The sequence below is a fragment of the Vespula vulgaris genome, chromosome 12, assembly GCF_905475345.1.
Source record: "Vespula vulgaris chromosome 12, iyVesVulg1.1, whole genome shotgun sequence".
In the NCBI taxonomy this organism is placed as follows: Eukaryota; Metazoa; Arthropoda; class Insecta; order Hymenoptera; family Vespidae; genus Vespula; species Vespula vulgaris.
Window position 1 is genome coordinate 1,367,361 of NC_066597.1, and position 15,140 is coordinate 1,382,500.

Consider the following 15,140-nt stretch of genomic DNA (forward strand, 5'->3'; position numbering starts at 1 on the left):
TTACACTTCGAATGGAATTGCAATTTATGATTTGAATTTGATGCAATGAGAATTTAATATTATAAAAAACCGGCAGATGGCATGTACATTACCTTTTGTTCTACATGCGTTTACTCTGTGCATCGACGTTTCAAAGAAATAGTGATGTAGCGTACTTCTTCCGCGAGGTGGCACGGCTATTCATTGCAGAGTAAAGTTTTTATAATGTCGGTATTATTTTGCAAATGGAAAGTTAATCGAAATGTGCCGAACTATATAAATTTGTATAATTTGACAGTGAGAAATATTTACAATTTACAATTCCGAAACATTTTCAATTCAGTTATCCATCTTTTTTTGGTACGTAAATGATCAGTAATCCATCTTTTATATACTACAAGGTTTTCATGAAAATTGAAAACATGCTACGCATTGTAATCAAAATAATGTGTGAGAAAAACGATCTATCGTCATTCAAACAAATTTAAACGAAAGAAAGGAAAAAGATTTTTCACTTATAGTCACGACAGAATATTTGATAAATTCTATTAATCGCGAACCGGCCGTTATTGAACATAACCTTAAACTTAATGTTTTCGAATATACAATAAATATCTGTAATATCTCGACGGAAATAGATAGATACATAAACGAAAAATTAACCTACATATAAGATACGTTTAAATGCAGACGAAATAATTAATACGATTCGAATTAATGCACGTAACGAATAGCAAATGAACTCTTCGAATTATAGGCGGGAATTTTGAATGTGGAATGCGCGCCAACGTAAGCAATCATGGATAAACATAAACGTCATGTATTTTTTTCTTTCAGAGATCTGAATTAGTAATTCAACGTCAATACAGCTGGCGAACGTCTTTACTGAGAAACTTGTTAGGAGTGAATTTGTGGCGACGTAAGGAGCAACGTACGTCGCCAGTTGATAAATTACCGAAGATGGTGGAAACGACCGGGCCGAGTCAGGTAACCGACGGACAAACTCAATTTGGCAACGCTCGCCAATTGGAACCGTCGGAATGCATTTTCGTCTTCAAGGACACCCTTTCGGACTACGAAGAACCACCGTCGGACGAGGAGGTAGGTCTTGTCACTTATATATACATATATGCTTTTACATACACACACAATATATATATATGTATGTATATGTATATATATATATGTATATCTTTTATTTCTTTCTTTTATTAAAACTCTACACTTGCTTGTGACTTAGTTTTGCGACATCACACGACGATGAGAACTTAGTCGTAACAATGTTGAAGGTATTAGTAATATATCCCGTTTTATCGATACATTTCATTATTTATACGAGAACGTTAACAGGACTATGACGGACTATGATTGGTTATTAAAAGAACGTATATACGATATATTAGTTAGGAGATAACGTTTTCTTTCAATGATCAAGTCGAAACTGTGTAGCCGAAGCTAGGATGAGGAGCAAAAGACAGAGAACAGAAATACACATGGAGGACGGACGCTCGTGGTGTCTCGTAAATACTTAAGTTATATCGCAAATACCCGGTTGGGATGACCGGTAGGTAGCACATTGCATAGGTAGAACGAGGTGACGACTTTTCCACTTTCGAAGTATGTTATTCCCTGTTATCCCGAACGTGTTAAGATAAAACGCCGCTTGCAATGAGACACAATGTGCTCTGTCGCGGCGACGCTTCTGAAAATATCCCATGGCGTGGTAGCGACGTTGTCCGCAAGAGAAATAGAGAAAATCTCTCTCTCTCTTTCTCTCTCTATGTATGTGTGTATGTATATATATATTTTCTCTTTCTGTGGCTTTTATATACATACACACATATATACATATATACAAATATACATATATACCTACATAAATTCACATTCACACTGACAATTTCTATGTGAGCCGTCGTTTCGCTAGGCAAGCCGACGAAGAAGAAGAAGAAGAAGAAGAAGTATAGTTTGAGTCTACGAAAGATAAGGAAAGAAAATTGGAGATCAGAAAGAGAGAGAGAGAGAGAGAGAGAAAGAGAGAAGGTTGGGCTAAGAAGTCACGGTGCAGCGAGGCGAACGATCAATCACTTCGGAAGACGAGCGTGCTAGCCGCTCGGCCGCAAATAACTCGCGTTTTGTGCCGGTCAAAAGCTTCTCCTGGGACGTATTAGACTCGATTCACAGTTACTTTACTACGAACCAACTTCTTCGAACATAACAGATCATTTCGAAAAAGGATATCTTCTTTCTCTTCATTTTTTTTTTTCTATTAAGAACACGCGCTTTAAATAATTTTTTTCTACGCGTAGGTGGTATTTTCCATCGTACTTATATCGTACTTATCTGATAACATACTTACCGAATTCTTATCGTTTATGGTATCCAAGGGAAAGAAGAAGAGGAAAGAGAGGAAGAACTTATTACTAGTTCTGGAATTGCGCGATGCCATGGAATATATAAACATTTTATAAATGAGCACCACGTGCTATCCTCGTAAATGTATTTCACACGAATCTTATCCCATCTCGTGTTCAGGAAATGGACCTTCTTTTTTCTTTTTCTCCCCACCCCTCTTTTTTCTAACATCATTTCCTACGCGCCAAGTTATATATTACTTATGATTTGTATCAAATTGAACAGGTGCCCTGTGTAACTTACCCCTTTTCTGTTTTTCTCTTTGTTTTTGTTTTTCGTAACGCCCGCTCATCGATATTAATGATCGTCGAATTTTGATTTCTCACGTAAATGAATTTCTTGTAGATCCTGTGCATTTAACCCAATTTCAATGCACGTGTGTTGCATGCACATGTGTATGTATATATATATATATATATTTATACATAAATTTTTAATGTTAGAAGGTATATGTCCATGAGGGTAGTCTGCCCAATAGTTTCAGGTTTTAAAATACACGTTCGCTATTCTGTCGATCGGACTTTTAGACGCCTAAGAGTTGCTTTTATAACCGGCGACGTCGGATAGGTCGTTTCTAACAGGTGCAAATGTATTATTCTGTGCACACTGATGCGCGTGTACAAACATACACACACACATATGCACATAGATACACAATACACGCACAACTATACACATTGAATAGTACCGATGTAGCGCAGTAAAATCGAGATATTTATTGTCCTTCCGTCACGAGCGTTATAATAAGTAGAAACGTTGGGTTTATTACGCTTTACTGACCACTAAATAATCCTATCCCTTTGCTTGTTGGCGTGTGCACGTGTACAATCGAGTCGTGCCCGTGTGCATTCGTGTCTACCATTCCAAGTCACTGTGCATCAACTAAAGCTCGAAATAAACCACAGTTGGAGCTGGCTATGCGTCGTCCTCTCTTCCTTGTCGGTGAAATCGTGTGTCGTCTAGTATTGATCCATCGTTAATGCCAATTTTAAAGGTGAATTGATCAAATCAACGGGACAATTTCCATTTGAATTGTTTACATTTCTTAAATCTAGTCCAACGTTGAATTCTTTTCTCATTTGAGAATAACAAATTTGTCCTGATTAGAAGTAGGCGCTCGACCAAAATCTTATTTCTTTTTTAAGTTCTATACTATCGTATCTAAAATCTTATCTTTCTTCAATGATATTATGAAAAATAAATTGTTAGATATGTATAATATATGTATATATATATATATATATATATATAGGGGTCTCTTTAGTTTTTAAAAATACCGATTTCAGAGAGAAACCTTTCTTTTTTTCTTCCAAATAAAATAATCACGTATCTTATCAAAAAGGATTCGTCTGAAAATAAAATTTCGTCGTACACGTGGCTATCGTCGTCTTGTTGATAGGAATAAAAATATGATGTATTAATATTTTTCAAATATCATATATATATATATACATATATACATACATACATACATACATACATACATACACACACACATATACATATACACGGGGCCACGTGCGGACAAGTTTTCTTTCTTTTTTTATATATTTTTTTCTTTATTTTCTTTTTCCTTTCCTCCAAGTCATACCGGAAGATCACAAAAAAAAAGTTCCTAATCTGGATGACTCGACTCGATCCTCGATCATTCTGTCCCTCTCGGAAAGGATGTGAATGGTCGTCGATCGTCGTGTGTGAAATCGATGGGCAAGCGTTAAACGCGTACGGGCGCGATAAGCTAAACTTCTAGGCAATATGTATATCGTTCGGGGTATATAATTCACGGATATTCACGGGCGAGTAGCTCTCAATTCGATCGGACGTAGAGCGAAGATAACTTTAAAACCTAGCAGCCGCATAATATACTGTCTGTGTGTTTTTCTAACGGTGTCACGTGATCGGAAACTTTTCGGAGATACAATCGCTATAAATTTTTACGTGAAACTTAAACGCTCTTTTACCTTTAACGCTATCCACACCAAAATTATTCCAATAAAATCAAAGCTAAACATTTGGAGTTGTTTATGAATGAATGTAATAATTTTTCTTTCTTTCTTTCTTTCTTTCTTTCTTTTTTCTCTTTCTCTTTCTCTTTCTCTCTCTCTCTCTTTCTTTTTCTCCATTCCGATTAATATTTTTTACTTCAAATACTATAGGATAGATCGATAGTACTTGAATGAATTTTTAAAAAATTGAGTGATCTTTCTCGTACAGTTTCTTTCTTTTTTACGATCGAACAGTTCCCCCCCCAAAAAAAAGAAAGAAAGAAAGAAGAAAAAGAATCATTTAGAAAGTTTCGGTTCAACCTGTATCACTATTGATAAATTTGATGATATCTACTGTACGTTTCAGTAACATCCCGTATCGGAAAGAGTAAGTTGGATCATGGCGAACAGATCGTGGCATGTAAAAACGATAACATTTTAAACAGGACTATCTCGGTTGGATCGTACGGATCGTAAACGCTTTAATGAATACTTTCTCGTTCAACCGTTTGCCGTCCAACCGGCAAGAGGATTTTTATTTTCGCACGATAAAACGATTCTCAGCGTTTTGTACTGGTTCTTAAAATCTTACGAGCATCCTTGCACGAAACGTTTTTCTTGTCGTTTGTCGTTCCGGAATCGATCCTTTTCATTATTTCATCGTGTACACGGTATTTTCATCGCGTACAAGGACGATTTTAATTGAAGTATTATTTTCTCACCTCGAGATCATACACTATTATTAGTACATTAAATTAGTGCTATATGTATATTAGTATTATATGAATGTTTTTATTTTCCTTTATTTCTTTATCTATTTTCTTCTTCTTTTTATTTTATTTATCTTCTTTGTTGCTTTGTCTCGTTTTTTAATTTTCTTTTTTCTTTCTTTTTTTTTTTTTTCATATTTCCTAAAACCACGACGTAATATCGTAAATCAAGAAAACACGTGATGTATAATAATAAGAATGAAAAAAAGAAAAAAAAAGAAAAAAGAGAAATGGAGAACGCGATCCTTTTATTTCTCCCATCTCTATTTTTAATGCTTGAAAACATTTCACGTTAATTTTCATGATATTCGTACGAATTTGTTGTTGTTTTTTAATTTATTCATTTCTTTTTTTTCCATTCGCTTTCTTTTTCTTTTTTTTTCCTCTTTGTTAACAAAACTCGTAAAATCGTAAATGGAGTAGTTAAACGTACGAATAAAAGGATAATGGAGGAAAAAATCGACATAGAAAGAAATGGTTTGGGACGAACATGGCTTGTTCTTTCTCCCTCCCTCTCTCTCTCTCTCTCTCTCTCTCCCTGTCTTTCTGTCTCTGTCTTTCGTGTTCTATGTTGGTTTATAATTATCACCGCAGTCGTACCGTCGCGGTCTCGCGAACGGTAGGTATGCGCAAACGTGTTCTAAGCGACGTGAAAGAGCCTTGCTAGTTGTGCGTCGGCTTCAAACTTGTTTCTTGCGTTCGACTATTTCTGTATCGCGTCTTTTGCCTCTGGGAAGACATTCTCGTCGATGTATTTAAATATACATATGTATATATGTGTCTATGAATTTATCTATGTATCTATTGTATATACATATACGTATATGTATATTTCGAAATTAGCCGGGAGCAAAATCGATCTGTAATCGATTCGAACGTTTTAGCGCGTTTGTTTTCTTTTCTCTCTTTCTCTCTCTCTCTCTCTCTCTCTCTCTCTCTCTCTCTCTCTTTCTCCCTCTTTTTTTTCTCTACATTTTTTTTCTCTACATTTTTTTGAAAAAAAATTTTTTTTTATATATCAAACGATCAAATAGTTCATTTATACAATGATATTATTTTTGATCTCACCGGGTTTAACGATCGTTTATATGAATATAGAATGATGGTGGTTCGATATCAGTATGCACGTGCATAATTTCTGCAGAAACGTGTAATATCGAGTTACGAAGACGTTATGGCGTTCGAGCAAGACGATCGAAAGAGTTAATGGTATCTCTGATCTTGAAAACGATGCAGTCAAGTAATTATATCGATCGTTATTTCATCTCGACGTTTTTCTATTTTTAATTTTAACCCGTTAACCTTGGAAGATTTTCTCCCGATCATTGAACAGGTGGACGTAAGAAATTTATTTTTATTATCGTGGCTACATACGATGCTTTCAATTATTTTATTATATTATTTCTAATTTGTTTCAAACGAAACGTTTTAACGTCAATGCCAATAGTTTATATTTTTTTATGCTCCTTTTTTCTTTTCTACATTTTACTATATGATTAATAATCGAATGATCGGATTGGAAATAGAAAAGTTTAGATAAATTAATAAAATAAAGCTGACGTCTCGGGACGTAATGCTTCCTCTTTCCTTTCTTTTTTCTTGTTTTCTTTCTCTTTTTTTACTTTTTTTTTATTCGAAGGAAAAACAAAAAAATGATTTATTTATTCTTTTATCAGTAAGATAAATGAGATCTTCGCGATGAATTAATTTATTCTTTTAACAGGTTAATGTTAATTTCCAATTCTTGGCAAATCATTGAGACCTTGATCTTTCCAAAAACTTGGAACACATCGATATATTTTCAGAAAGAGAAAGAGAGAGAGTGTGTGTGTAAGGGAGAGAGAGAGAGAGAGAGAGCGATAGTGAGAGAAAGATAGATGTATACGTATGTATTATACGTTTCCGCGGCTTTACGAGATCATGATAAATTTGACACGAGATCATTTTTGTTCTTGTCTAACAGGTTCTAAAGGAAACAGGAAATTGAAGTATTTTATTTATTCGTTTTTATTTATTTTATTTTTCTTCCTCTCTTTTTTTTTCTCTCTCTTCTTTCCCCCACTTCTCTCCACGTGATTTATATTTTTCTAGTTATTTCCTTTCGATTTTCACGTCAGGTCTTTCAGAGAGATTACACAGTCTCTCGATAAGCCCTTCACTGCTACGTTACGGGTGAAAGTGGAAGAGCGATTTTAACCACCCAGTCTATTTCTTTTTTTTTTTTTTATATATATATATATATTTTTATTTGCTCCCTGTCCCTTCTACTTTCATTTTAATTTCAATTATGCTTTTCATTCGTTAATCTTATGCGTTTAAGGAACTCTCTAAAAAAAGAAAGAAAGAAAAAAAGAAAAAAAAGAAAATAAAAAAAAACTCAACCTACGTATGTATCTCTTGTAGATTAACGAGAGTATTACGAAATCGTTGAAACTCTCTCGAGGAAAGAGAGGAAAAAAAAAAGAGAGAAAGAAGAATCAGGACGATGCTCCGATTTTTCTTCTCTCTCTCTCTTTTTCCCTCTGTCTCTTTTTTCTTTTTCTTTTTTATTTTTTACCTCCTCTGGGGATCAGCAGCACGAATTTATTGTACTCTCGAGCAGAAAGAGAAAGACAGAAATAGAGAGAGAGAGAGAAAGAGAAAGAGAAAGAGAGAGAGAGAGAGAGAGAGAGCGAAAGATACCTCTTCAAAGCTCTTATATCGTTTCGCGACAATGTCCTGTTGATATGCGATTGTAACAAACGTAGTATATATATACCTAAATTTCTCTCTCTCTCTCTCTCTCTCTTTCTCTATTTCATGTATATATGTGTGCACGTATAAACGTTTCTTTGTTCCGTTGGCTTCAGAGAATATAGAAAGGGTGGGAACGGAGAGAGACAGGGAAGATGAAGATTAAAGAGATGAAGAAAAATCCGTCAACACTCTCGGACTGGTTGTTTTGTTTTCTGCACGATTTACTTCTCTTATGAAAGCTTCTGTTCTTATCTTCACGTGTAATGGTCATTTTTCCTTAAATTACGGTACTCTTATGGCGTTGCGTCACGTAACATCATCTAGACCGATGTAACGGTTCTTACATAACAACTCTTTTACGTAAGACTTTCATCTGAACAACTATACGGCGACTCCCTCCCTCCCTTCCTCTCTCTCTCTCTCTTTCTTTCCCCCTCTCTCATATCCCCTCTCTTCCCCCCCTCTCTTTTTCTCACTATCTCGCTCACTCATTCAATCACTCTCTCTTTCTCTTTTTCTCACTCTCGATGGTAGAGAAGTTAACCTTGAACCAGAAAGCCGACTACTCGGATCTCCTGCGAATGCATCTTTCTGAAACTGCTATATTCGCTTTTTATTTCTTTCCTTTCCTTTTTTTTTTCTTTTATTTATTTATTTTTTTCAAATCTTCTTTCCAACGCGCACACACTTTTTTTTTTCCTTTTTTTGTTCTTTTTGTTTATATTTTTTCTCCTATCTATTCTTTCAATCAACTCGTTAACGAGGAACTTAAAAAAATTGTTGATTTCATTAAACACGCGTAAAAAATATTTCTCTCAAAAGTTTGTTAATTGCAAACAACAACGAAAGAATGACAATTGGAGGTAACTTAGAAAACGATCGTAAATTCTCTTTTATCACCGACATATATGATTCATCTTTCAAGTTCATTGGACTTTTCCTCTTTATGATTTACTTACTCTTCTCAATCTACACCTACACCTTTTCTTCTATATATCTCAATCTTAAATTATACGACGAATGACGGACACACCTGTCACGTTACAGACGATCTTTACAAACACTTTCTATATAAAAGAAGATTCCATTAAAACAATAATATCTATAGAAAAAAAAAAAAATATATTTCATTATATATTTATCGTATATATATTTCGTTGGGTTTGTATAATAAAAATCAATGGTTTCACTTTGGCCTGGTTCCAATGGGATCGATCAAACGGTTAACCCTGTTTCTCGACGTGTCTAAGAATTTTTTTCGATTTTTAGGACTAACTGACGACTGAGTTGATCGGCGAGAACGAAGTTTCGGAATGTTCTTTCCTTTTTCAGGATATTATTAACGTAATCGAAGGAAAATCGAGTGGAAAATCTCATCTTTCTTTTCTTTTTTTTTTTTTATTTGATTCTGAGCATAAGAGCTAAAGGGGCAACAGGTACCCACACATTGCCATAAGCTTTTCTTCGGGTCTAAGATACTACTAACCCGGCCGCCACGTGCTCGCTCTAAATATAGTTTCCTACGGCAAGTGTCCTCGTCTTTCTGCTTTCCTACTTCGTCTTTATCTCTCTCTCTGTCTTTCCATTTTTTCTTACGTCTACCTTTTCCTTTCTTCTTTTCTTTTTTTTTCTTTATACTCTGCCAACCTTAGACGTCATTTTTTATCATACTTACCAAAACTGGACAACAAAAGTACGAGAAAGAAGTTTCCTATGTCTTTCTCAAGTTCGTAGATATGTCACCGAACTGTATGATTCATTCTTCGAGACGTACATTTTTCATTCGATAAGATCCACACGTTTCTTTCACGCCCTCTCAACTATATCCCTACCATCGCCCTCTTCCAACCATTCCCCCCCCCCATGTCATATCTTTTTGCATAATGCATTATCATCATTTCTCATGTACACCGCATTGCGTTGTCCCTTGTATGTATTATACCTACTGGACTGCGGATATGTCTTCAACTTAAAACGAAGTAACGTTTGACCTGATACTGCGGGAAACAGTAAAATTGATGAGAATAATCGTGTGTGTATATATATATATATTCTATGTACATGCAAATCCGTGTACATGTATGTCTAGGTGTAGGTCTGTGGTATTTGAAGAAGTTGGAATATAAATGACAGCGTCAAGATTCGTGAGATAGAAAGTGACTAGAGAGATATAACTCGTTCAAATTACTGTGAAAACTTTCGTACTCGTTCGATCAAATGTATAAAGTAGAAGAAGGCATACATATACCTATCACATCAATGTGCCCAGCTGCAGGCATCTCCGTCGACGTCGTGGCTTTTCCGAACGCGTTGCTTTGCTCTGCCTGTTTATTCTATGAATAAAAGGGGGCCGAGACTAGGTCTTGTGGTTGAAGTAGAAGAAGGAGAGTAGGGAATGGTAGTAGGGAGAAAAGTAGTAGTAGTAGTAGTAGTAGTAGTAGTAGTAGTAGTAGTAGTAGTAGTAGTAGTAGTAGTAGTAGTAGTAGTAGTAGTAGTAGTAGTAATAGTAATAGTAATAGTAGTAGTAGAAGAAGAAGACGAAGATGAAGACGAAGACGAAGACGAAGAAGAAGAAGAAGAAGAAGAAGAAGAAGAAAGATGATGAGGAAGAGAAGGAGGAGGAGGAAGAGGAGGAGGAGGAGGAGGAGGAGGAAGTGGACGACAGGATAGTTATGCGAATAACTTGAGGTTGGCACCGACCATCTCAACTCCGTCCAAACCTTTTCTCTGTCTCTCTTTCTTCTCTTCTTTTTCTACTTCTTCTTCTTCTTCTTGTGCTTCTTCTTCTTCTTCTTCTTCTTCTTCTTCTTCTTCTTCTTCTTCTTCTTCTTCTTCTCTGAGTCCCTCTTCTCTTCAACTTGCCACAGCCAATTTCTGTCCCGTCGCATTTGTCTCCCTTGCCAATTGCAAAGAGTGTTGTTCGTGCACATACACATACAGAGACAGATACACATGGTACATATATATATATATATATATATATATATATATATATATATATATATATACATACATACATACACACACATTATATTCGATTTCTTAAAGAAACCGAAAGAGATAGGGATGTGCAGACAAGACATATGAACAGAGATTGTCCACGTGTCGTTGGAGGAACGAGGAAAGAGGTCTTGAAAAGCGGACTAACCAAATTCCGTTGAGGTGGATACCTCGGCACGGTCAACGATCGCCAACCATATATCCAAGATCCAAACCAAACGAAATATCGTGGTTTACTTTGGAAAAGAAATAATCGGAGGGTGGGAAATAACAGGTTTCTCGTGAAGAAAATCGCGCGGCTTTTCTATTATTAATATCTCATATATGTCTTTTACGTATAGCTTTACTTAGGAAAAGTAAGTAAGTAAGTAAGTAAATAAGTAAGTACTTACTTTAGACTTAATAACGTATGTCTCTTTGCTATGGCTCTTTAATTGCGCGAGGCAACGATCCAACTGATCGTGTCAAGGGTACGCGATATATTCTTACGTGTTCTTATATATACTTTGACTACCTGTCTACGAATGTATCGTATATACATTTATATATATGTACATATATATATATATATATATATATATATATATGTATCTAGTTTTACGTTGAATCGACGATGAACGCTAGAGTCTCGCGAGTTCGATCGTGAGAAGAGCCAACGGTTAGACGAGCCCCGCGGAAATTTAATTAAAATCTATCGCGGGATTCATCGAACTTCTCTACCCGTAGTGTAGATTTACAGTAAGCCGATGTAACTGCATACTCCTGATGCTTTATATGTTGTCCTATTTATTGAAGGGCTTTGTCGTATTTCTCGTTGCTCGTACCTGGATACGCTTCACCGACACCTCGTCCAAGTATTGTTCTCGCTTCGTTGAATAAAACGCGAATATAGTCCGGCCCCCAACAACATCAACAACAACAACAACAACAACAATAATAATAATAACAACGACAATAACATTTTGTAATCTACGTAAGTCGTACGTTTTGTAGTCTTTTTTTTTTGACTTCGACTTTTCGCTAGAGCAATTATGACATTTATTCCTTTCGAAGATAGAATTTTATCGAGGAAATAGCAAGGAAAAAAAAAAAGAAATAAAATAAATCAAGTCGACGAACGAAGAAGCTGAAAGTGCCGAATCATCTGGGAAACCAGAGATTCAATGTTCACTCCAGCACTCCGGTAAGGGGATCCAGAATCAGAATCGCGTTTAAGCCGAGCCCCCTTTACTTCTCTACGTTGCATTTCCGTTAAGCCAACTTCCCTGCGGCGCAATTTTTAATCCTTCTTATAACTCCAACCACGACGACGATTTATCGTCGAGCCGGTTAGAATTTCCTATTTTCATCAATCCCCAACGAACGAGTCACTACTACCGATGGGATTCTTGGTATTGTGGTCGAACGTCGAACGTGACGTCAAGTTATGCTTGCGCGCGTTTTAAACGATCATTCTTCTTATGAATAATATATTCTCATAGTTATAGAGTATCGTTAAAGTTTTTCTAACAGAAGAACCAACTTCGTACGATTGTATCTGCATTATGTTAAATGTGTTGTGATATTCCGAATAGAAATCGTTTTTGATATTAGAGAAAGACCGTAACAAAGTTCTAAATTGTTCAATCGTGTAATTTCTGTTAATGGGAAGCATTTTTCGGATCCATTGTTAGTAGAACAGTACTTAGATACTTCAAAGATTACCCACTCATAATAGTTCTCTATTATCTTTCAAAAAATTCGATCGAGATATTTATTAACAAAAAAATAACTTTTTTTTTTCTTTTTCGTTTTTGTTTCGATGTTAAACGATTTAGTTTTCAATACGAAGAGACAGATATAATCATTAATTTAATCTACAATTCGAAGGTTTCGATGCCTTATCTATAGTTACGCGATATCGTGTATTTGATAATCTTCAGAGGAATCCGATCTTCGTTCGCGTTGCTGTTATTGTTGTTGTTGTTGTTGTTTGGATTAGAATAAATTAATTCGTTAAGTTTTCAGAAAAGAAAAGAAAACGGAGAGAGAAAAAACAAGAGATTGCATCGTATAGAGCAAAATGCTTGGATCAAAGTGATAGGCTTCTATATTTTTCTTTGTTAATTAAAACATACTTCGTTTGCTTGACAATAGGTATAGTGACGGTCAGGAAAACTTTTAAGTCTTTATTTTCGCATTAAAGATGACATTTTCGCAGAACGTAAAAACGTCGATGGGACTTTGGTATCGTGAGAATCTTGGTTGGATTCAAGTTGGTTGAAAAGAAATGCGAAGGAACGAGAGAAATAGTCGTGTAGTCGTGTAGTCTCGAAGAGTCGGAACACGTTGGACATAGCACTTAAGATTTTTCTGGATGACGTAGAAGATGACCAACGTCATCCAACTTTTCAACACTACATACATATCTACACTTTCGAGTATGCCGCTTTCATCTTTGCCTTACCTCATCTCATCGAAGCACGTATTTTTCTTAACGATCTTCGCATGACGGCATCTTACGGATTTATAGGTGAACACTGAGAGTCTCTCTCTCTCTCTCTCTCTCTCTCTCTTTCTCTCTTTTTCTCTCTTTCTCTCTCTATCTCACTGTCTGTGTTTTTTCACAGAACACATACATTGTTACACATTGATCTTCTTTGACGCGAACGAGTTGTCCCCCCGAAAAAGAGGTTTCGTCTTTTTCACCAAGTTTCTTGGGTCTCTTACTTTTTCTACAAGTGCGTTTTAATAAAAAAGGATGCTCCCTCTCGACGAAGAAAAGCTTCAAAGCTTCTTCCTTTTCCTTTTTTCTACTAAATTATCTACACTGCAAATACTTCCAAGTTCGTCTTGGGATTTATTTATTTCTTCTTCTTCTTCTTCTTCTTCTTTTTGTTGTTGTTGTTGTTGTTCTTGTTATTATTATTTTGGTGCTTTACCTGAATGCTGTATCGTTTCTTATTAAATGCTTTTTAGACATGTGTGTGCGTGTGTATATATATATATATATTTTAAGAGTATCATTACGAGAGAATTCAAAAGATTTATTTCAATTTATTGTTAGAACTTTGGCAAAGACTAACGTAGGGAAGACAAATCTAACTTCCTATTTCAATTATTATAGCTCATTAAGATACAACTGGTGCGCGTACCATTCGGTCTCTTTCTCTTAACTGTCAAGGTGGTAGATGGATCGTGTCTATGAAAGCACAAATCCTCTTTCACCTAACGGCATAGAAATATGACGATAGCAAATAGCCCGAGAGTAGATCTTCTCTATCAAACAGAGGCAAACTTTGGAAATGGAGTGTAATAGAGGAATTGGATTTCTGTGAATTTTCAAAAAGAGACAATGTTGTATTCTTTCGGCGATTCTATCGTCAAACCGATGACTTTAATACTTGGAAATCTTTCTTACTTCGAGTGCTTTCTCCGATCCTCCCTGACTATTGGCAATCTGGTCTGGTTACGATATTTTCCTCTTATTCAATAACTTGAACGTTTTCCAATCATACTTTAACATTTTACGATCAGAATTTTCTATATTAGTTAACATTCGAGTTCCAAGAAATACATACGTATTTCAAACATATTATCCTCATTTGTCAATCACAATATTCATTAATATCTCTCGATCTTTGTCATTAATTCATATTTTAGTTGAGCTGAAATATTTCTATGCCATATCATGCTTAGTTTTACTGATAGAAAATTTATATATATATACATATATACGAAAGCTTTTAAACAAGCGACGACTTCTTTGATTATCTAAAATTTCGATTAGAATTCCGCGAACAAAATCGAAGTTCTTGATTTGGAAGGAGTTCAAATATTGAAGTTTCCTGATTTCTAGGAGAGTATTTTCAGAAACAAAACCGTGTACTGAAAGGGAAGAGCCGATGGTTTAAGAGCCGAACACGATGAAAATGCGTTTACTATGGGGGCGTGGACGTGGGACATCGTGTGTTCGTAGTGATACACACATGGGAAGAAAGAAACAGAGGATAGCATGTAGATAGACCGAGAGAAAGAGAGACAAAGAGAGAGACGAAGAGACCGAAAGAGAGAGCGAAAGAGAGAGAGAGAGAGAAAGAGAGAAAGAGAAGGAGTACGCGTGTGTGAGTGCGTGTGGTGGTGGTGAGGAGGGTGGTGGGAGGTAGGATGGAAGTTCGCGCTCGCGCGCGCGGCCATGTGCTCGAGCGTAGACGCTCGATCGTCGATCAGTCGTCGCCGCGCGTTCGCGGGGAGTCCATCGTGCGAGTCCGTCGTT

At 35.9% G+C, this 15,140-nt stretch overlaps 1 protein-coding gene across 2 annotated transcripts in view; it reads left to right on the forward strand.

Moving 5' to 3' along the window:
• Nucleotides 1–174: 174 nt before the first annotated feature.
• The window catches only part of LOC127067921 (pseudouridylate synthase RPUSD2-like), a 74,543-nt gene continuing 59,577 nt past the window's right edge, over nucleotides 175–15,140 (forward strand). The window contains exons 1-2 of one of the 2 annotated variants that reach the window (XM_051003364.1): nucleotides 175–339; nucleotides 817–1,080. In XM_051003364.1, the coding sequence (XP_050859321.1) occupies nucleotides 205–339; nucleotides 817–1,080 (399 nt within the window). In that variant the 5' untranslated portion in view covers nucleotides 175–204. Of the gene's footprint in view, nucleotides 340–816; nucleotides 1,081–15,071 lie in introns of those variants that run through there. The other variant, XM_051003366.1, reaches the window with a different exon arrangement.